The sequence below is a fragment of the Vidua chalybeata genome, chromosome 3 (assembly GCF_026979565.1).
Source record: "Vidua chalybeata isolate OUT-0048 chromosome 3, bVidCha1 merged haplotype, whole genome shotgun sequence".
Lineage (NCBI taxonomy): Eukaryota > Metazoa > Chordata > Aves > Passeriformes > Viduidae > Vidua > Vidua chalybeata.
In genome coordinates this window covers 80,989,788-81,012,854 of record NC_071532.1, presented here as the reverse complement: position 1 = coordinate 81,012,854, position 23,067 = coordinate 80,989,788, and the positions used below count along the sequence as shown (strand labels likewise).

General features: G+C 41.3%; 1 protein-coding gene across 2 annotated transcripts in view; it reads left to right on the top strand.

Annotated features, from left to right (window-relative positions):
- Window positions 1-16,131, top strand: part of SH3BGRL2 (SH3 domain binding glutamate rich protein like 2) — a 39,550-nt gene extending 23,419 nt beyond the window's left edge. The window contains exons 3-4 of one of the 2 annotated variants that reach the window (XM_053938417.1): window positions 9,319-9,399; window positions 16,007-16,131. In XM_053938417.1, the coding sequence (XP_053794392.1) occupies window positions 9,319-9,399; window positions 16,007-16,027 (102 nt within the window). In that variant the 3' untranslated portion in view covers window positions 16,028-16,131. Of the gene's footprint in view, window positions 1-9,318; window positions 9,400-10,493; window positions 14,723-16,006 lie in introns of those variants that run through there. The other variant, XM_053938418.1, reaches the window with a different exon arrangement.
- Window positions 16,132-23,067: the final 6,936 nt, after the last annotated feature.

The following is a 23,067-nucleotide window of genomic DNA, read 5'->3' as shown; positions in this document are numbered from 1 at the left end:
CAGTCTGTTGTTTCATCTTAGTGACATTGCTATAAAATTGTGTGTAAGAACAGAGTCTACCTTTCAGACAAATCAGACACATGATCCTGCTTTTCAAATTTGCATTAGTGTAAATCTGAAATTAGTATAGTTATCCTGAAATTAGTATAGTTAGTGCTCTGTAAGAGTGAGGAAATGCTAGTGTCTAGTGCATGTTTCTGGAGAAAACTCATGCACTTTGCATAAAGTATAGTAAAGTGGGGTTAATTTGGAGTAGAGCCTTAATCAGATCTGCTAGGTTGTGTTGTGTAGTTGGGCTCTGGAATCAGTTTTGTCTTGCCCAGTTTCTTACAGAGCTCATCTTCAGTTAGATTTAGTAGCTCCTGCTATAGCACTTTGACCTACAGCTATGAAATGCAACTCAAATTGTGGATTATATTCCCCGAAGAAAATAATCCCATACTGTTTTTCCCAGCCACTGTTCTCCACAGCAGAGGGGCTTTACCCACCTGACTTGCTTGGTCATGGGACACGTTTCACACTCATGGATAACCTGTTCAGTGACTTCAGTGGTCAGGTGTTCCCCTTGATCATGAGCCTGTCTCTACGTTGCGTCTCCTCCTAGGTGTCCTGATGTGTCACGGGCCCACTGAGCCGTGGTCAGCTTGTCCTTACATTCCCAATCCAGGTTCACTGCAGCTGTTTCAGTTCTGGCAGCCTGGTCTGCCTGTTCCTTGTTTCCATGTTCTTCAGGGACATGGCTCTTGGGCATGTGAGTATCTACATAACATCCTTTCACCAGGTTCTCCACCCAGGCAGCAGCCCAGGTATTCAAGCAGAAAACTGGAAATGCTGGAAAACGGAATGTCTGAAATTAGGCCTGTGCCTCACACCTCCCTCTTCTTGAATTCTCCACAGCTGAGTACACAACTTTTCTTAGACTAAAAGTGACTCCTGGATCTTTCAGAAGACTGGAAATAGCCACTTCCCAGTGAAACTGCACTTTGTGGAGCTGCAAGTTAGCACGTTGCACAGTGACGGTTTTATATGCAGAAATCTGCCACTGAAGGGAGATTGCCTGAAATTCAGGCCAACCAAAATTAAAAGGAAATCTATCTCCAGGTGGGAATTTGAGCCAGAGGGACAATATTTGCATATCAGGCTGACTCTTTCATTTTTTTTTTCATTTGAAACTGTTCATATGGTTTAGAGTGTTATGGTGAGTCCTGACAGAGTGCCTAGTGGGCAGCAGTAGAGACAGAGATATGTGATATTTATTGTCCTCCCCTGAAATGTAATATATTGGTGTTAACTCCAACAAAACAGCAAAGGCATATAGACAAGAAAGAAAGAAAATAGGCTGCTGAAAGAGGTACAGTGTTCTTGGGAAACTATTCAGTGCACAGACAATTATTGTAGCGCCGATTCCTTTGCACTGTTCTGTATCATTCTGTTCTGGGTTTTTTTAAGATCGTGAAAAGGTGCACACATGTTTCTTTTTCTTCCTTTTTTATAGGTGTCACATTACAAATAAGTAACTGCTCTCTGATAAAAGAAAGAAGAGAATTTAACAAAACTGGCTAGAGGCCCCCTCAGATTTTCTGCCCTGGCCTGTCATTGGAGAGTTTGTTATTATTCTTGTGCCTACAGGTACAGAGAGCTTGAACTCTGGCTCTAGATACTCAAACAATGTGGCAGAATTCACCTTAACATGCCTGCTGTAGTGTGCACACTTTAGGAGCTAGAGGAGTTAGCTAATGAGGCTAATTTGGTATCCAGCAAGTCTACATTTGATTCTCTGCACCCATGGAAATATCTGATTCACTAAGCATTTTTTTGGTCTGCTTTTAGAGGAGGCATTATTTTGCTAGATAAAAGTTAATGTGAATTGCTCAGAGATCATGTAACAATTGTTAATAGTTAATGATGCTGAAACTTTCTTGACTAATTATTTTTGCCGTCAGAAGCAGAGTTTCCTGTATGGCTAATTTAAGCTCTGTGTGAAATTGTAATTACCTTTTGCAGTTGTATTGGAGCAGTTCTTGGCTCACAGGCATCCACAAACCCTAGGCTGAATGTGACTTGAGGCCAGTGACATGCACTGTTTATCTTCCTGCTTAAGGCCTTGTCTCAGGTGAGGAATATAGAAGGCAGAGCTGATGTTGGAAAGCAGCCCCTGCCCAAGGGTCTTCTCCATGCTGGGAGGATTCTGCTCAGATCATTCCCAAGGGCTAGTTACAACTTCCAGACTATGCCTGTGCTTTTGCCATCCACGTCTCCATTGCTTTTCTGTGTGCTGAGGAAAAGAGCTTTAGTTCTGTGCAATATGTACTTTATAAAGGGAAATGTGGTACCAGAGGCAAAGTGTAGAGTAGCCAGCTTGCCCAGTGTCCGGGCTTAAAAAATAGAAGCTCAGCAACTGAGTAAAAATGAAATAATCCAAGAATTTTATTTTCCTCAGAGAAGTCAGGAGTAATTTCAGTAAAGTATAATAGTGCTGCTGTTTACCCTGTAGTGGAGAGAGTACAATCCTGTTGAGCACCACAGTTTTTATTTGGACTAAATAAACTTCATTAATAGCTGCTTCAAAGCCAAGTAGCAGGTATTTTGTAAACAATCCCTTAACATAAAGATGATAGGCATCAAAGATGTCTCTGGAGATACCTAACTCTGTTTACAGACTTTTTATTTCCTAAATATAACAATGTAAGGTTTTTATGTATTTTAGAACACTTAAAAGGGACTGGTGTAAAATTAAAATTGTTACTTTTACAAGATATAGTGGAAAATACCACACATTTCTTTTTCATATTTATATTTATTACACTGATAATCTGCAAATCTTTTCAGCAAGTATGACATAATTTTTAAAAATTTTGTTTGGGATCTTAATTCTCCTTTTCATGGAACAGAAACTTCCTATTGTGCCATGCTTTCTTGAAAAAAACAGGTTTTATTATTTAAGATGTTGGACTACTTTAACTAAAGTCTTTTTAAGAGGCCAGTTCTAACATAGAGGATAAATGATATGAGGAAAGGCTAAGAAATTTTAATAAGTGGCAGTAACACTTTGAAGTCACATAGTATTGCACAGAATACAGATGTAGCAGTATTTTGGAACAATATCTAGAAAAGGCCATGACTGTTGTCAGAGAACAGCCAGGATGAAATAAGTAATGCAGTCCCCTACTGTTCCACTTGTGTCCAAGTTAAAATACGTGCATGCGGAGCTACTGTGCAACATGGTCATTTTGTGTCTTTTAGTCATTGCCTCATGTAACCATAGTTAACTCCCTGGTATTTCCACCTCTCCCTTTCTCAAATTCCTGTCGTGGTCTGATTTGATAATATTCTTATCCAAACAATTTGTAAAATGACACAGTGAGCTGGAAGGTGCACATAAGGTGGACGTGATAGCTCTCACCATCACAGTACTTATGGATTCTGCCACTAATTCCCCTGAATATTCCCCTACCCCAGGTGGGCACTAGGCACTAGATTTGAGGTCTTCAGTGCTTGTCTAAGGGAAGTCCTGCTGCACTTGGACTCCCTGCCTTGGAGGTGAGGGATATCAGTTCTTAGACAGTTGTAGCCTGGCATCATTGCTGCACGAATGGCAAACATCACATCAGCCTGAGTTTGTTCTGTACTGTCCAAACAATAGAGCTGTGGCTGACATCTGCTCCCTTTTATTAAAGCCTTTGTTTCTGGAAGGCTATAACTAGACAGATTACCAAAATAAACATCTGGCCTTTAGTAGAGGAGTAACAAGTTGTTTTGTAGAGTCAATTCTATAAGCTCTTTAAAAATCCTGTGCAGAGATCTTATCAGAAGGTTAGGTAATGAAAACTGTCATGTTTTGCTTGTTCTGTGTTGTACAGACAAGATCTTATTTTATTTATATGTTTATATAATATTAGAAGAGACTCACACATGCACACACATTCTCCAAGGAGAGCTGTGCTGCATAAGGGTTTTCCATTGTAATCCTAATCAGATCAGTAAATGAATGTCATCTGTTTTGGAGAACTGAACTGCCTTTTTCAGGGAGGATGTTAAGAGCTCATTCTCAATGGCATACAGTATTAACTCAGTCAGTAGCAAAGTGCTGATTCAATGTGTTTAAATTATGAGTTCCCCTCTATTATTTGAAGGAGCAATTATGTCACCCGTTTTATAAGAACAGAGAGATCATAATCTTACATTAAAAATATTGACAAAGAGAAATAAATTTGAACAGCATGCCAATGGAGTAATCTGTAAGTGTTGTCCAGTAATCACTGCACTTTAAAAATCTTCATAGGAACAGCTATGCAAGCTACATTTGGGTGGGTTTCTTGTTTTTCTGCTTCTCAGTCTGGTAAACATAAAGATTTGTCTGAGATGTTTAACAAGCTCACTCTTGTTGCCAACTAAAAGCAAGCAGCAACAAAAGCAACTTGCTTGTTTAAAGAAACTTACTGGAAAGAATTTTATTCACAGTTGCTGTCTTTGATAATGTTCTCCTAATTTCAGTGCATTAGTGAAGGTAAAATTGCTCACTGTAAATCTACTTTGTTTTAATGTGTTACTTTGATCCAACGCCTTCATGTTTCTGCTATGTTTCTTGAAACCCAAATAATTATTTATGCTGATCTGCAGTATTGCCAATTTTAACTTTGGTGTGCAGTCAATAGTTTCTCTCAGCAGTGACAGTGTTTATTTAAACAATCCTGAGTATACCTGCTTAACAAAATCCTGAGCCAAATTAATTATGGCAGTGTCTGTAATTACATCACTGCAGTGATCTGGTTTCCCAGCACCAGGAATACATCACACTTCAGGTCTAGTGATCATCACAGCTGGGAAACAGCTAATGCTGTATCCAGCGTGAGCTTTGTGAGCTTGGCCATTGCTGTTGAGAGAAGAACCTACCCTGGAAGTGGGATTCCTAAAGAGGTGAGAATTCCCAAGGACCAATGGTTTTCCTAGTGGAGTAAATTGGCATAAAACCCAGATGAAGGCCAGAAGAACCTAAGACATTTGTGTCAGATTTCCTGAATGCTTGTCCAGTGTCTCAAAGACTAAGCAGATGGTAGTTTTCTGTAGCATTTGGGCAGTAGGTGGTCTTTGGGATTACTGCATAATGTATACATTAACAAAGTTCTCCTGTCTTTGATTTATCTGGTTTTAAAGAGGTGCAACACAGCTACAGCACCTTTTATTTCCAGGATAAGCTGCAAAGATTCAAATTTTAGAAACAAAGCTGTGGAAGTGTGAGGCTTGGAGGCTTTTGTGTTTTTTTTTCATTTTGTGTTTTTGTTTCATTTTTTCCCCTTTACCATCATACTTAATGGACAACATCACATGGCCGTGCTGAGTATTGGGGGTGGAACTAAATGATCTTTGAGGTCTCTTCCAGCCCAAGTCATTCTCTGATTCTGTGATAATTTTAAAACCTAGTGTATGATATGCCTTAAGATTAGCATAAATGGCCTTACATTTGTGAGACTGAAGGTCCATCAAGTCCAGTTTTGTCCCAACGGTGGCCATAAGCCTAGGAAAGACCACAAACAAGTCAAGATATAAAATGGTTGAGTATTTTCCTTGTCTCTAGTTATTTTTCTGAAATAAATGTCACTTTAACATATTTAGTAATTCTTACTACATTTTTCTTTCATTAACTTGAACCTTCTGGTGGAAACCTTTAGCATCTTCAATATGCTCTGGGAGTGCATTGCATGTGCCCACTAACACATCTAGTACCAAGCATTCTGCCACCACAGTGGGGTTCACAGCCTTCCTAGCCTTTCTGCCATTACCCTCTGGGGTAACATTGCTCCTGAAGACCTTTGCAGCCACAGTTTGTCTCTCTGTCACAGTTTAGAGTCACTCAGCAGGAGCTGGGAGAGCAAAGCAGAGCTTTAAGCCGCACAAGACCAACAAGATTTTGCTTGTTTATAGGTGAGCTACAGGCAAGCAGCTCACCTACAGTGGCTTCAGTTTATTTTCAACAAAGCAAGAGCTTATTAGGTCAGCTAATCCACTCCCTAGCAGCTCACTGAGCGCATCGAACGCTGTAACTGTTTTGGTGTTAAAACAGATCTGTATCCTGCTCAGGTTACCTGGTGGGTGATGGACCTGCCACCAACTTTAAGGGTGAGGAACCATGCCTAAAGCAGTCAGCTAGTTGTTATCCTGATGAAAAATCCTTTCTGCCTTGAAATAGCTTTTTAATTGCCTTCTTTATCCTCCTGTCCCTTCTTTGTCCCTTTAAACCATCCTGAGATATATTTTTTCCTCCTAACTGGCATTTGTCTTTCTTGGTAGCATTTCATACCCTCTGTCATGGGATTCATTATCTGTATTTTTGGCATTTCAACTTCTCCAGAGGGATTGAGCATCTCTGCATTGCTGCTGATTCATATGCACTGTCTCCATGTCCTACTAGTTTTAGTACTCAGTTTTTAGTCAGTTTTGATAAGCTACTGGTGTTGCCAGAATTCTATACATTAATGAAGTGTGATTAGCAGCTCTGGAAAGCACCAAGTTTTATAATTTAAAATGCTACAGTCAAAATTATATCTGTACACATAGTTGCCTTTTGAAGTGGGGCAGTGGGAGCAGTTTGTTGTGCTTGTATATTTTTAGGTTAACTGCTGATGTCTGACACTGGGAGCCACTTCCTTGCACAGGGGCAGGACAGCACTGCTCCACTGATCCCAGCAAAGCCACAGCACTCCCTGGCTAGAGCTGCGTGGGACAGTGACAAGAGGGCTGTAGTAACTTGCTGCTGGTGGTGAAGCATGGTGCAGAAAGAGGGAACCACTGCTTTGCCAAAACCAGTGAATGGTGGGGTCCTTCCTCTGTGGGAGGCAGAATGTCCACAGAGCTTCCCTACATGGAACTCATTGGGTCACCAGTGAGTTCAGCTCCTGCCTGGGTATGAAATTCTCATTTTCACTGAGCTTGTGCTGTTTTCCTTCTTCAGCCTCTGCATGACACTGCTGATAGCAGTGTGATGTCCTTTACTGAGCTAAGAATTTTTATGTCTTCACCCATGGATTTATTGTCTTTACATGTGGCCCAAATCTGCACAGACTTCCTCTCCTTCTAATGGTAAGATCAAAGGCAGGGTGTTTTTGGAGCATCCTTTATCTCATCTATGTTACAGGAAAAGCCAGGGATGCCCAATTTGAACTCCTACCACTCATGACACAGCCACTGAGTCATTGAGATCATACTTCTCAATAATCTCTTAAGAAACTGCTGTGCTAAAGTGATTTCTTAAAATTTTTATAGGACTGTTATGCATTTTTGTAACATTTTTTTGTTTCACATTTGAATATTTTGAGCTCATAGATTTTAATTGCAGATATCACTAGGAAAATTCTCCTATTTAAAATTTACTTCTACTTTATCTGAAAGTATGATGCTTTGTCTTCACTGCCCATGAAAGTAACTGTCAATAGAATTTAAATACATTTTGCAATGCAGATATTTCAAAACATCAGGGAGATTGCTTCTGGTGGATAATCTCTTGTGGTTCTTAAATATTCAGGTCCTTTTAAAACAAATCAATCCACTGGGTTTTGTGCTCTTTCAAACATAGACTTAGCTCACCATTTAACCTTCACAATTTTTTCAGTAAATGAATCCAGATTTGTTAATGAGTAAAAACATAATAAGTCAGGACTTGATAATTCTGAAAGTAAAATGATAACTAGTACTTGAAGACAGCTTTTTATTATTGAGTATTAAATTTCTTTACAAAGGTTAGGTTAAACAGATGTTGGTGGATTAGCTGAGTGTCAGTCATTGTCAGAGCCACAAGTGCAGCCTTTTTTCTTCTGACATTATTTTCAGTTTATGAGTCCTTCTCTGCTCTGTTTTTCTTACCAGTTTAACAAAGAGTGAAAAAACCATGGTCTTAAAGCAGTGATACTTCTAGAGCTAATTGAAGTACTGGGATTAAGAATCTTCAGGAGAATACCAGCATTTGAAAACGGTGCTGAGAGATGATGACTCAGCTGAACAAACACAGAACCTTCCTTGGACAAACTGTTGAGACAAAGAAATGTCTGAGGGTTAGTGAAGACTCCCTGTGATGCTTAGGAGGGAGAGTGTTCCTGGCAGGGACCCAAGAAGGCGTCTGCCACAACAGCTGCCTGCCTGCAGGTTGGCTGCTGGTAGTTCACAGGGCTGTAATGGGCATCTTCAGGCAATTCAGACCTGCCCTGATGTTAAAGGAAGGGTCCTTCTCACTGTGGGCTCTACTCATCCACTGCTGCCCTGCCTTCAGCTCCAGAGAGTGTGACTCACTTGTCCATGGGTCCCGTGGAGCAAATGAAGGTTCTTTCTCAGGTAGGTCACGGCTGTCTTCTCGTGTGTTGCTTATACAGCCTGTGTCCCTCATGGGTTTTCATCAGCCTTAGAAGAGTCAGAACAAACCTTTTTAAGGTTTAATATGTCCATGCAGCTTTTGAAGTCTCATTCTTAGAGGTCAAGGGCTTAATAAAACATCCTTCTGCAGAGCTTCAGTATTACTTATTACTCCTCTAGGTATTCAGTGATTACATTGTTCCTTTTTAATCCACGGCACTGTTGGGAATCCTTTCAGTAATCTTTCAGTTTACACCATGGCTTAGTTGATTTGCCTGTTTTACTTGGATTTACTTTCTGGCAATTCATTGTAAATTTTTATTAATTCCTAAGTTAGCATATGCCATATTTTATGAAGAAAACTACAAAAAGTCATCTTAAGAAGGTTTACTCTTTCTACTTATGTCAGCTAATATATCTGAGGCCTGAGGACCCTTATACACTCCTGCTGGCCTTTTGGTGTCTTTCACAGGTGCTTTTAGTATAGAGGGTGAGGCTGAGAAACTGCCCTTGTGCAGCTATGATTGTGGTTTTGGGGAGGCTGAGGTTTTTAAAATAATTATGCAACTGCACAGGATCCCAGTTCACACTGATATAACAGTATATCATTGTTGAAATGCAGGTAAAGCATCTTAATCTAGAGCACCATAAAGGTTTTAGGAGAAAATCTGCATTTAATTACCTTTAAAATATACCCACAGTAGAGTTTCTTTTGATGCAGGTACATGCTTATACTTTCCTATCAAAGTAGTGAGAGATGTTGAAGTTAGAGAATTTATGTGTTTTTCTTTGCCCCTGTAGTTTGTGATATCATTGCACTTTAGGTTTTAGGTTGGGGTAGGAGAATAGGGATAAGTATCAATATTTTCCTGAGCATTATTACATGTCACACATTAGTCTAATACAAGGTGTGGTAATATCAATCAGGAAAATAGGAGTACAAATGTTGACTCATCTTTTCTTTTTTTAATTCTCTAGGATTATGATGGCTTTTTTGAATCAAAGGAGAGCAACACTGTATTTTCCTTTCTTGGACTGAAACCTACTTTGACATCAAAGGTCAGTGTAGTATTGCAGACTTTTAATGGAATTCTTGAGATGTTGAGATTGAATTTTCTTTGATCCCTGTGTGGGATGGAACTCTGTGTTTGGATGCATCCCTGCTGTGATCCACACCTTGTTCATATCACCCTAGTGCTCATGAAGTAATCGAGATGGTTTTAAGGAAGAGTAAAGCATTTTAAATGAAAACAAGCATATACATGGGAGTAATTTTGGAAAGCAGAAAAATTAAGTTTAAAGATGACATTCTCCTTCACATTATCAATCTAAATTGTAAGCAACTGGCTTAATTATAACAGGAGACAGAATTCAGTCACTGGACTTTCTGAAGCCTGGCATAATGGCTCAGCATTTATTCATTAGACATTAATTAATTTAATGCTGAAATGCTGGAGTAGTCAAAACTTAAATATTAACTTTGTTGAATTCAGTTTTAGCAAATACACATCTAGAGGTCAAAACACAAAGTCAGATAGCATATTTCTGTTGCGGGCAGTATAACAGAGGAAATTTTATTGCCATATGGAAGTCTGGACACTTGTTCAAACAGACTGTGTGGTGCACCTTTTGGCAGTAGATCAGACACAGAGGGGAGGATTTTTCTTTCCTTGGTTACTGTAGATATAGATGTATTTGGTACTAGTACTGTTTCAGGCCTGGGTGGTAGCTCGTGGGTATCTATAGAGCTCTTCTGCCAGGAATTCATTTATTTCTGGACCCCGTGAGGGAAGCAGTATGAAGGAACCTCAGCAGAGAACCACAGAAGCAGGTTATTTTGTCAGCCTGCCTCACTTTGTAGTTTGGAGAACTTGTCCTAGGAGCATTATTCTGACACAAGCTGAAATAGCAGCTTCTATGCAGCTCTGTTCCTAGAAAATATAGTGTTGGAGGCCTGGAGTGGTGTCTCTGTTAACTTTGTGCTTCAGTCTGGTGGTACTTCAGAGAGATGCATCCTCAGCTCCTAAGTGGTCTGGGCTTAGGGTCACCTTATAAGCAAAGGTCACAGGTACAGGAGATGACAGTGTAGTCATAACATTAATATTATGTTAATAATAATTAATAATACTCTTTATTTTTTCTCTTTTCAATAGGAGTCAGAACCCTAGAAAGCCCATGTGAAGTACCAACAAGCACATTCCTGAATGAGTGACACTATTCTTCAGCACATAACAGCTTCCCTAATGGATCACTGTGATAGAGCAAACATGTGTCATTAGTAGTAGTCTGCTTGCCATGAGATGGTGCTCTCCAATAATGTGGAGCTAATAACATGCATATGAAATAGGATTAAGGCTGGGCTACTCATCTTCTGTTGTAAAAATGCTCACTGTTGATGTTTCACTTTTGTCTTTTGATTGCTTTTGCAACTGGCCCTGATATTCTAACAGGCACCTCTGAGAATAAGGAGTGAAAGTGTAGGGCTTATATAATTCATGGGCATTCTTATATAGTCATACTCCTTACCTTTATTAATTCTTCCCACTACTGTAGTTCAAATTAGCTCATCATGATAGTTAAAGGGCTGGTGGTTATTATGATGTTTATGCTGGCTATGATCCAGAAGGTAAAAAGCATCAATCTTGAACTCTCAGTCTAAGCCAATAACTGCCATATTTTTGCTCTACATTTATTTATTGCAATGTTTATTCTAGATCATGGTTATTTTAAGAGACATGGGCTGCTAATCTTGTTAATGAAGACTTGTCTAACGATGCACATCACAACTGACTGTTTAAAACAAGTTGCTATCATGAAGGAGGTGCCAAAGTGAAATACTTTGTCATGTTTCCAAATGCAGGTGAAATGTTCAGTAAAACATTCAGTGAAAATACTGGGGAGTCCAGAAGAACTAAAGGGGTCTCATAGCTAATGATAAGATGAAGTTATCTCTTAAATGATAAAGTCTTAACACTCAAGGTTGGAGCTCTATAGTTGGACTGTCTTAAAATGAAATTTTGCCAAAACTTCAGTTTACCTTCAATAACACACAGCTCCACCATAAGCCACATGAGAGTCAGGGGATACTTGAAGAGCCAGGTTTTAGTCCCATGATGGTTAAACACTCCACCATGGTCCAAGAGCATGCCTAACTAGCCTAGCTGTTGTTCTGGTTATATCCCCAGATGTGGTGATGTGTGTGCTATGCCAAATGAGGTCAGAGAGGTTGTTCAGCTGAGGAGCAAGTAAAGGAAGTGGAGATTATTCCAGTGGGACTGCACTGATGCACATAGCAGAACTTAGGCCCATGACTTGCCAATAATAATGACAAAATGCATTCTAGGCAGAAGTAAAATTGCATCGTGCATTTTGAATCAAATCCGGATACATAAATAGCAGCTGTGCTGTAATGTAGCTTTTACTAAAGGGATCTCATACTGGCAAGGTAGTGCCATCACAGTGGCTGTCCTTATGTCTTTGGGTGAAAGGAAGACAAGCACTACGTAGAGAAGCTACTTTGCAATAACAGCATCACTCAGACTGTGTGGTTTGAAGGAAGCCAGACTTGTAAAAAAGTGTTAGAAAGCAACACTGTCACAACAAAAGCAACACTGTGAAACAAATCACATGTTCTGTTGACATCAGTAAACATGGCATATGAGACATGTCAGCTGGAAGGGACAGCTGAAGGTCATCTGGTGCAGCACTGTCAAAATCAGGCCGAAGAACCACACTAGCTTGAAATAGATATGGGTTTGTCTAGCAGAGCAGTAAGAATATCCAGAGATGAAGATCTTATAACTATCTAGGTAATCTGTGACATTGCTGCAGTGCTTTCCTAGTGAAAATTTTATCTTTTAAAGTCCAGCTTTGACTCCTAGACTTTAATTTGAGGCTGATGCCTTTGCTGTGTTTTTTTGACACTCACAAGAAGAGATTGGCACCATTCTTTTTTTTAACTCAAGATAGTTATAGGCTACCATTGGGTCACTTCTTAGCCTTCTTACAAGACTGAACAAACCTGGATGCTCAGCTGAGCTAAAGAGCTAGATGGAGCAAGAGCACACAGAGATTTGAAGTCCGTGGCTGTATTTGCTGGTGAAAATCTTTGCTAGAGCACCTTCTCTAGATGATTTATGAACATGCATTGATGTATGTATGTACATTTTTAAGAATTATATTGTCTATATCAAGGTACTGTGACATTCTTGTAACCAATCCCATATTTTCATAAGACTTGAACTTCACTATAGGAAGGGAATATGACATGAGGTGGAGCTATACATTGTTAACTTCACCACGTTCAATATAACTATTCCTAAAAAGAAGTTAAATATTAAACTTTGTAAATGAATAGAGATATAAATGTATGTAATTTTGCAGTTGATTACAGAGAAGCCATCCTGGATTTATCATGTACTTGATACATTGTAAACTTTGAGAACTGCCTGAAGTCCCAGGTTTGAAAAATTTACCTAACTGTGTAAGCATATAAACATGAGTAATCCTGGATGAAATCCCAGGTTTACTGATGTGAAAGGAAAAACCACACTGATTTCTCCAGGGATGAAATTAGTTTCACAAAGCTCCTTTTGAATTTTGATAATTGTAGAATAGAAGGCTCTCATTTAGTGGAGAGTTGTCTTATTTCAGCTGTTAAGTGAACCTGGCTTATTTCAGAGCATGTGTGTGGGCATAGTCAGTTGTATGGGGGACAACACTAGCTCCAAAGATATCCTGCTTGCATGGATTGGCAGTGTAAGTCCCTTAGAATGTGTGCTTTTGAATCATAAATAGCTAGTTTAAAAAAAAAAAAAGTATATATGTTTGGGTGTGAATTTTGTCTGTTGAACGACAGCCTTATTTTTGTAATTAAAGCAAGTAGACTTCTAGTTTGTTACACAAGATGATCTGGAATATTTGTAATCAGTTTTGTAGTAATGAAATGTAGCTATCAGGTAACTGAAAAGGTCTGGGGAATCTAGAGACATTTACTGAAAGAAATAGGAAATTCTTAATTCTGTTTAAAATTTTGGCGTATAAAGTTATGCTTAAGAACCAAATGATCCCAGTTTCTAGATAACACATATAACTACCCCACTTTTTAAAATGGAGAGCAGTGTGAGTGAAACTTAATCTTTGTACCTAAAGTTGCTGTGTGGGCTGACGTGCACGTGCACATTCACTGTATCAGTGGCTTTGATAGAGGTGGTTTTGTTTGTGCCACACACTACTGGATAGTGCCTTGCCAGAAAGAGGACTGTTTCTGTGTCTTCTTAGATGTGCTTCTTAGATGTGCTTCAACTTTGAACTGAGAAAGGCATATTTCTATATTGCTATTTTTTAATAATACAGTAAATTAATTTTGATGCTTGAGTCAAAAGGCACATGCTTTGTAAGACTGAAACAGTTTTTGATGAATCTTCTGAACTCTTGATTTTTCCTAGATGACTTTGTTTTTTTAATTTTCGTTTCCTTTTTGTTGACTGTCTAGAATCAAACCTTCCAAGGGAAGTGAACCTGGAGTAAAGCCCATAAATTCATGTTTACACTTTTATTAAAATAGTGTCTGATTCTAATGTTTAGCAGCCCAAGTGCTATCACTGAAATGAAGAGTAGCCGCCAAGCTCTCAGTGGATTTCTTGGTTGTCCCTCCCTGTCTTTTTCCACCATCAGGCCATTTATTTGAGGTGTTCTATTCAGGCAATACCATGGTTCAGAAGTAGGACCCTGAAATTGCCTTGTGGCCCTTCACAGGAGTGCAAGAGTGGGATGAGCACCAGGAAAATGCCAAATCTCATTAGTTTGCAGTAACTTATTCACTGATTTCACTACACCTTGGCAGGAACAGTGAGAGGAGGATGGAGCCCCTTATGTTCACCCTTCACAGAGAGCCCGAGTGGAGGACCCAGTGCAGAATGGCCCACAGCTTGCTCTGGCACCCCGAGCAGTGGTTCTTACAGGGGCCCTTGGCTGGCAGTGACACTGCAGTGTGACACCATACACCACTGCTTTCCACAAGATTCCAGCTGCATCACGGTCTGTGCTACACCCTCCTGCTCCCTAAGGAATTTGGGAGGGAAAACAGAGAACATCTTGAGAGCAGTCCTTCAGCCAGGGCAGACCCAGCTTACTCCCTTCTTCGTTGTCTTTTCCTCATGTGTGTAATCCTGTCCTGTGTAGACCTACCTGTGTGCAAAGCTTCCACTCCCAGCCATCTGTAACATCCCTGTGGGGTCACAAATGCAGAGCTGGTGTTCCCCTTCACAGCTTCAGTGTTCTGTAACTCGGGAGGGGAGGGAGCATGTTGCATCCTAGGTTGTGTACATGTTATGTATTAAACTGTGTTCGTCTAATAAAAAACTGCAATTCAGAAAATAAATTTGCATTGTGTTGTATGTGCTAAAAGAAACAATGAAAAAATATGAGTTTATTCTTGCTGTGGCTTGCTGTGGTGGCAGCCTGGTGCTTTGGTTTGGGCAGTCTTTGCAGGTGGAAGCACTGCAGAAGTTTTCGCCTGGGGTGGGTGAGCCTGATTCTGTAAGATGTTGATAGGCTTTGAACCCCAGTGGCTGCATGGGAGTTGCAATGTGTCCAGAATACTTGATGGTTTGGGGACTCCCCAGGTAAATAGTAGTAAAGAAAAGAAATAAAAAAAAGGGTTTATGTGTTGTCTTCCATTTCTTATACTTGGGTTACCTGGAAATAAAGGGTAGATCCTTTGGGGTGGCTTGGACACTGGGGACAGGAAGTTTTCACACAATGAAGTTTTGTTCCTAGGGTTAAAACCTTCACTGCTTTTTACGTCTGAAAGAAATGTGAGTTCCTGGTTTGCCTATCCACTTTACCAATCCATAGAAAGTAATTTAATACATTTTACCACTTAAGTGGCTAACCAAAGGTACAAGTTGCATAATTACAGTTTTCCCTTGATTCTCAGTCCAGTAAATAGTTTTTAATACCTTATCATTCCTGTCTTAAACTGGCCCAGTGTCTTGGGGTTGCTGCCATAAAAACTCCATTTGTGACTTTTGCTGCACCCTGGAGCAAGCACAGAACCTTTATGCATCCTGCTTTAGGCTACACTAAACCTTTATACATCCTGCTTTAGGCAGGATGCATAAAAGAGCTACAGATGGAATAGGCAAGTCTGAAATGCTTGCAGTGGGATCCTGAGCTGCTGTAGGATCAGTAGCACTGCTCTGAAGTGAGAGAAGCTGTGCTAGCTCAGCTCTTATGTCATGGTGGGTAGAGGCAGACAGATTTTGCTGCACGGGTGGGCAGGATCTTCTTGATTTGCAGAGAAAGTGATGTTCTGTGTCGCCTTGCTCATGTTGCACCACGGCCTGCTCTCTGTGTGAAAACCAGTGGCATTGCCATTCCTCCTGCCTGGCTGCTGGGGACCGTGCTGAGAGCAGAAAGCAGGCAAAGGTCACAGGGTGTGGCATGCCTTGCCACTGGCTGTCATCCTTCCGTGCATCCCAGCCCTGCCTCTGCTCCCTGTGCCAGGGCAGCCTCAGTGCAAAAAAAGTGCTTGGAAGTCATCACTGTGTTTGTACAGTGGTGTTTGTGCCAGTCTGTCTGCATCTCATTCCTACCCCAGGGCAGCCAGTCTGGGCTGTTAGAAGGTCCTACTGAACTTTCATTTGCTTGATTTGCTTTTTAGGTTTCAGAAGGACTTGCCTAATTCATCCTCTAGACTTCAATCAGTCTGCCACTGAAGGTGCCTTGATGGTCTCATCTGAAGTAACCTCCTCAGCCTGCATGGTGCAGCACAAGCAAACGTTCTGAGTGCAAGTCCTCTGTATGATTTCTTTAAAGGTGATTATTGCATGTAATTCAATCCCCTGGTAAATTTGGGAAACAGGAAATGACAGATTTAAGGAATTAGCACTCTAAAGAAAAGGTCAACTGGAGCCTTGAAAAATTGTGTTCAGAAGACAAGAAAGAAATTGTGGTTTGGAAATAGGGAGTTGAAAAGCAGAGACCTTGAGAAACGTGTGCCAATCTCTAGCTGCTTGGCTGCCCCATCCAGTTTATCTGTCCACAGTAATAGTACATCTAGTTCAGGAGAGGAACCTCACCCTCCAGGGAAAGTAGACACTTCCAGGTCCAGGGGTTCTATCCCCTCCAATCATGCCACACAGCAGCCTGTGCTTATCTTTCCTTTGTACCTCTCTGGAGATCAAGATCAATTCCACTGCAATCAATGACTATCAAGATAGGAAAAATAAGAGCTGAGCCAACATCTCTCTGCATTACAGCACTTTCCACAAATAAATCTGGCAGATTGAGTTACTCTGCTGGGAACCCAAAGAAAAAGAAATAGCTTGACTTTTTGCCTTGTTTCTTTGGGTAAGGCACTTCTGGTATTGGCAGGATTTTGCAAACACATTACTGTGAAGTGCCAGAGTGTGTAGAGGACTTCCCCCAGATGCCAAGCAAAAGCTGTGACTGCTTTTCTGACTCCCAAAGGGACTAGACCACCACTGCACCTAGGCATGAGGGATTTGTTTCACCAAGGTGTGACTGAAGGAGTGAGGAGCAGACCAGTGCTGGCATGGAGACAAACCTGCAGAAGGTGATCAGGAGCCCAGGGGCAAGGCCAGGCAAATAAGAGCTATAGTGGGTAAGGTTTGCTGAAGATAACAGCTCAGGTTTGTCTCATTCTGCTTCTCCAGCTGCTTCTACCCCATTACTCCTCTTCATTAAATACTTCCAGTTCACACCTTCCCATAGGAAAAGGGTAATTATTCAATTTGATGGTTTCTGCATGCATTTCCAAGATAGCCTAAGCCAATTTTCCTTCTTTCCTGCCAATCTGTGTGTCAACTTCTCTTTCACAGGGCAAAGCTGTAAGAAAAGCACACACAGTGCTGGATATGGCATGGGTGCTGCTGCTGTGGGGCTCCCGTCTGCAGCACATAAGCACCAGCCCATCCTTCATTTGCAAAATCCATCCCATGGAACCTGATGTTAAGGTTAACAGCTCTTCCCTTCATTTTTCTTAGATTCTCGAAATGTCACGGTTTTATATGCTTAATAAAGGGAGGTGGGAGGAATGTGGGTATGAAGAGGTCAGCCTTCCAGGTGTGAGAATGAAGAAAAATGAATCACTTTTGAGCATGATACAAGCAGCACACTAATGTGCTCAGATACATAGCATTTATCATTTAACTGTGGATTTTCTAATTAAAGCTGTATCTGGATGGAGCTCCAGCTTTCCTGCTTCACTTCCTTTGGCCACACACCCATATTGTCCTCTTTCATTTATTGCCTAATGGCTGTCTGCTGGGGATAGCCCTTGCAGAGTCCTTTGGTGATACCACCTGCCTGGAGCAGTGACACAGCCATGAGCCCTCTCCAAAAGACAGGAACGCTTGCTGAGATGGCTGTGGCCCCACAAGCACTGCCTCTGACTGGTGCTGCAGAGTCTGGTCATCCTGCTGCTGCCCTACCACGCTGCACCTAAAAATGTCTGTTTAATGGCTTTCACTGCTGAATCCCAAGGTAATGGTCTTCCTACTATGAGACTTCTGTAATCATTGGCACTCTTGGTATAATTTTCCTTCAGTATGTTTTAATTTCTGGGTTTTCACAGCTTCAAATCCTCTGTTTTTCTTCCTGGCTTCAATGGATATGCTTTTTTTTTTTTTTTTTTTTTTTTCTTTTAGATGTATTCTGTGAGTGCCATAAATTTGAGCTTAAGCCACAAAGGGCTTTTAGGTCAGAAGAGCTATACAGCATTGTTGAGAAATCTGCTCTTGAGTCATTAAGGTAAATTGCTGTAGCATCAGTGCTGCTCCAGCTGGACTATAATACTTAAGCCCTAAGTGGCCATTTCATGTCCTTTGGAACATTCTTGCTCTGAGCAAAGTTTGATTATCCATCAAACTCACTTATACCTACTGAAACCTGCAGAGGGGATGGCATTTCAGTGCAACAGATTTCATGGCCTGCATTAAATAATCAGCCTAGAGGAGATTCTTGGGTTACAGAGACAAGTCCTCTGCTGTTTCTGTTGTCACAGAGACTATTTCATAAAACTACTCAACTCCAGCTAAAAGCACAACATTGGGTCTGGGTTGATATTTTTTTCCCTGTGGTTTTTTGGCTCTGCTGTGCTAGTTGGAAGGTTGTCTCAAAATCCTGCTTCTCTTGCAGCAAAAAATAAACTTTCTTCCAAATTCCAGCTGAAGCTTATTCGTGGCCAGCTTGTCTTAATTGTCCTGGTTGTTCTTTCATTTGAATAAGTCTCCCTTGCAGGAATTACCTGCCATATGAGTTGGTTTCTTCTGCCTTAGCTATGCTTTTGTCAGGTAGAAGAAGTGGCTGAGTCAGTGCAGAGTCCAGTTCTCCTGATGGCACCACTGACATCCAGGGCCAATTAAGATCCCCAGCATAAGGAGATTCCCACTAGTCAATAGCATGGAGTAGCTTCATGAAGCAAGTCCAGAATGAGCTCTTTAATTACTTCAGCTAGCAGAATTTGTAATTAGAGATGATCCTCATACTTGCTCTCAGTGTCTTGGCAGAAGTGTTGCTGTTTAACAGTTTCTCATTTTAGCCCTGATTGAGCTATCGCTCCAATTTAGCATATTTCCTGGCATATTGTGTGGGCAGATGAAAGAACTGTGCTTGCTAAATACATGAATTAAATATTCTCTTGACAGACTTTAACCTTCATTTAATTCAAAGGTCAGAAAAATCGATAGCCAGGGATGTGCTCCTTGAACTTACAACAGCTGCAGGAGTGAAATACAGATCTGGAAAAGACCATGGGTAGCCAGCCATCTTTTAAAACTTTTAAAATTTTATTTCAGTTTAATAGATAGACATATATATTAAAAAATGTTTGTAAAGGCAGATCCCAATTCCCCACTAGTTCGAGCAAGGAACCTGACTATCCTTGGCAGGCAGCAGCAACTCCAGCATGAGATCCTGTATGCGAGGGGCCTGAGATCTGTTGTGCTCATGGCTCTGTTTGTGAGCTGTGCTGAGTGAGACAAGGGCAATGGCCACTTTTCCCCAAGCATGTACACAGTCTGTCTCCTTCCTTTCAGCTCTTTTCAGCAGCTGAATGCTGCCTGCTCTTTCTGCACAGGGCTCAGGCTCTCCTCCTTTCCCCTTCACTGGTATTTCTTGCTGCTGCTTCTCATTCACCCCCAGCACAGCGCATCTGTCTAAGCAAAATCATTCTTGTGTTTGCTCCAACCTGCTTCCTGCATGCATCTCTCAGCAGGCTCCTACAATTCAATCCCCCACCCCTTGTTGTAGCATCCTACCTAGACTTCCAACACATTTACCAGAGTAATTTCCAGTCTTGTCTCCTTGCTTTATGCCTTTTCATACCTTCAAATGCAATCTCTGCGCCATTGTGTCTCCTCTTTGCCACCATCCCCAGCTTCACATCAGTCTCCCTGCCTTGTGTCACCAGCTGAGAGGTTATGAAGATGAATGAGAAGTTTTGGGATATTTTATAAGGGGATATGTAACAAACATACTGATTATCTTCTTTCCAAGGGTAATCAATTGCCATTGCAATGCATCGCTCACCAGAAAACACCTCTTACTGCAGCAGCCAAAAGCCCCCAGAGTAGATGCATCAAGATGATGCTCTCCAAACCCCAGTGAGACATATGCTCTTATGTTTAATAATAATAATAATAGTAAGAAAAACATTGTTGCATATGTCCTAAAACCATGGAGAATAAAACATGAAATGGTGACTGCTTCAGCAGCTTTTCACAGCTCAAGACTGGGGAGAGTTTTGATCACTCTAACTTCACAGGACTTTCTTTACCATGAAGAGCTGCTCAACATCCTCTCAGGGTTAGGAGGACCTAAAATTTATATTAATCTGTCTTCAGGGATGGTAATAGTTGAATCTAGAAAAACATTTCAGGTTTTCTTAGCTTCCTCTACCACACCCAACTACATTACGGTGTCTTAGCAATATCTTCAACCAATCAGCAGCAATCATTATAAAAGATGCTCTTAGAGACTTAGCACTATAGGGGATCAATAAAAGCAAACTATATAATTGTTGTACCTTTCTAAAGACCTTTGACACTTCCTGGGGAATAAAAAGGGAGGTGGAAGGCTGAAAAAAATGTAAAATTATAGAATGAGGTCTCTAGTGAATATGGGCTTCACACTGTGTTGACTGAAGTTCTTTACATTAGGGATGTTTAGAAAAATGTCACTCACTTTCCTTGTAGAATAAAAAGATGGAAAACAAGACAAGGCAATAATTGTTTTTTGCATTTTTCTTGAAAGATAAAAGCCCCAAAGAGAGAAGATATGTTGACATTTTTTTATATGTGTACTTTCAATCACCTCATTTTTCATCAAGAAAGGCTTTGATGGAAAACTGTTTTACCAGCAGTTCCATTAATAATAAGTTCACTTCATATGAACTAGCTCAGGAAGTTGTTGAGTTGCCTTCTCTTTCTCCTGCACTTCCTTAGCTACCTGCTGTTGGAAGATCCTGCTGTAACACCACTGTCGCCCTGGTTATCAAGAGTTTTCTAAAGCCTTCTGAGTTTACATTCTTGTAGAGAACTTTCCCACCCAACTTTCTGTAAACAACCTATTGTTTTACATTCTTTCATAGAGGAGGAGAAATTTGATGTACAGGTAGTTTGTCCAGTGTCGTTGGAGAGGTGGCACATTCACCCTCCAATCCACTGGCACCTTTTAAGAACTATAAAAATTGGAGTCAGAAAAAATAAATTAGTCTCTTCATCGTGACCAAGGCTGTGGTGCGTCGTTTTTCCTTGTGTCATCTGGTGACACACCACGGTGCACACGGTGGCGTTCCCCATCTTGATCAGTGACCACCTGATCACCTCTGAGGAGGGCACAGCTGCTGTGGGGAAGCACAGCCAGGTTAGCATGGACACCCAGATGGTCCACAAGTGCATAGTGAGGCACCCTGTTACCAAGGAGTGGTAACCCATGGGAAAACAGGAAACTGGCTTTTTCAAAAAGTGGAAGTCATGGATTTGCATCTTGGCTTGCTTTGGAGGATGAATTCCTTTGGTGCTGCCACAAAGTCCGTAGCAGAGACAATGAAGTCAGGGAAAGAGAAGGAGGGAAGAGTGGGATGTGCTGTCTGTCACTGACATCTAGAGGACAGCACAGACAGTGTGTACATTGTGAAACATGAGGTAACCAAATCCCGAGTGTGATGAGCCTTCCCTGGCCTGGCATCCCTCACAGGACAGAGATACTTGCTGCTGAAACTTGCTGGCTTTCCATACTCATGCTACCTTTAAGTATTTTACCCAGGTTTGAACACTAACATGGCATCTTTTGTTGTCTGTGAGGCACCAGCTGTCTTCTGTGGGTGCCTTCTTCCTCTCTCCAGCAAACACAAAACTTGAGACTGACCAAACCAACTGACAGCAACAGAAGTTCCATCATGGGGAGCAGGCTGGCAGAGCCATCACCCACTGTGGCTGTGAAGCCCATGGGCTTTGCTCAGCCAGGTGAGGGAGGCCAGGGGCTGGCAGAGCCCTATGTCTATGATGCCAGGCTCCATGGGCATCTGCTTGGCACCCTGTGCTGACTGCAGGGTCAGGAGGGGGCTCCGGGGTGCTGCTGGGTGCACAAGGTAGGATACAAGCCCTACCACAAGGTGTGTTTCCTGCCCCTCTGGCTGGGGGCTGGATGGGATCTGTCTGCTTGGAGGAGCACCCAGGAGCATTGTGTGATCCTGTTGTCATCCATTTGCATTATGAGCACTTTACGCCTGCCTATAAAGAACATGTTGTTCAAGCCTCTGTTAATGCAAGATAAGGCAGCTTTTAAAATTCAAGAAAATAAGTAGGGGTGCTCCTGATAAATTAGCTTTAATTTTAGAGACATATTTTCACAGTAGGCTCCTCTTGTTGGCACAGCTGAAGAGAAAGAAAATAAAAGTTATTACAGACAGACCACCTTCTCTGTGTCTTTCTGCCAACACCAAGCTTCTGCAGATGTAGAAAACAACAGAAAAGGCTCAAACAGCAGTTCCTACCATTTCCAGGAAGCTTTAGAGGGATTATTTTTAACTGTTTGCTGCTCTTTGGGGTAGGGTTGGTTCTTTTGCCCCAGGAAGTGGTCACTTCAAGCCAAGGAGCTGCTTCTGCATCAGCAAGGGCAGCATCAACAGTGATAAAGGAGTCATTATCCCACTTGTGAGGCCACACTTGGAATGCTTGTTCAGTTTTGGTCTCTGCTAGGCAAAAAGAGATGTGGACAGGCTGGAGAAGATCTGGAGAAGGGCCACAAAGATAATTTAAGGACTAGAAAGACACCACATGGGGAAAAGGGTTTGTTCAACCTTGAGAAGAGAAGGGAGACACTATTACCTGCTCCAGTATTTATGGGATGACTATAAAGAAGATGGAGACTCCCTTTTTACAAGGAATCACATTGAAAATACTAGGGGTAAGGAGTAAAAGTTAATCTTGGGGAGATTCTGACCAGACACGTGAGGACAATTTTTCACAATGTGAACAATTAGCTATTGGAATAATGTCCCCACGGTAACAGTGGATTGCCCAGCATTAGACAGTTTAAAGATTTGGCTGGACACTGTCCTGAGCTATCTTGCCCACACAATGTTTTTGTCAAGAAAAGTTGAACCAGATTGTCCATCAGGTCCCTTTCAACCCAATATTCTCTGGATCTATGTTTCCTCTCAGGGCAGCTGAGCATGCAGGCAGCAGCTCAACACTC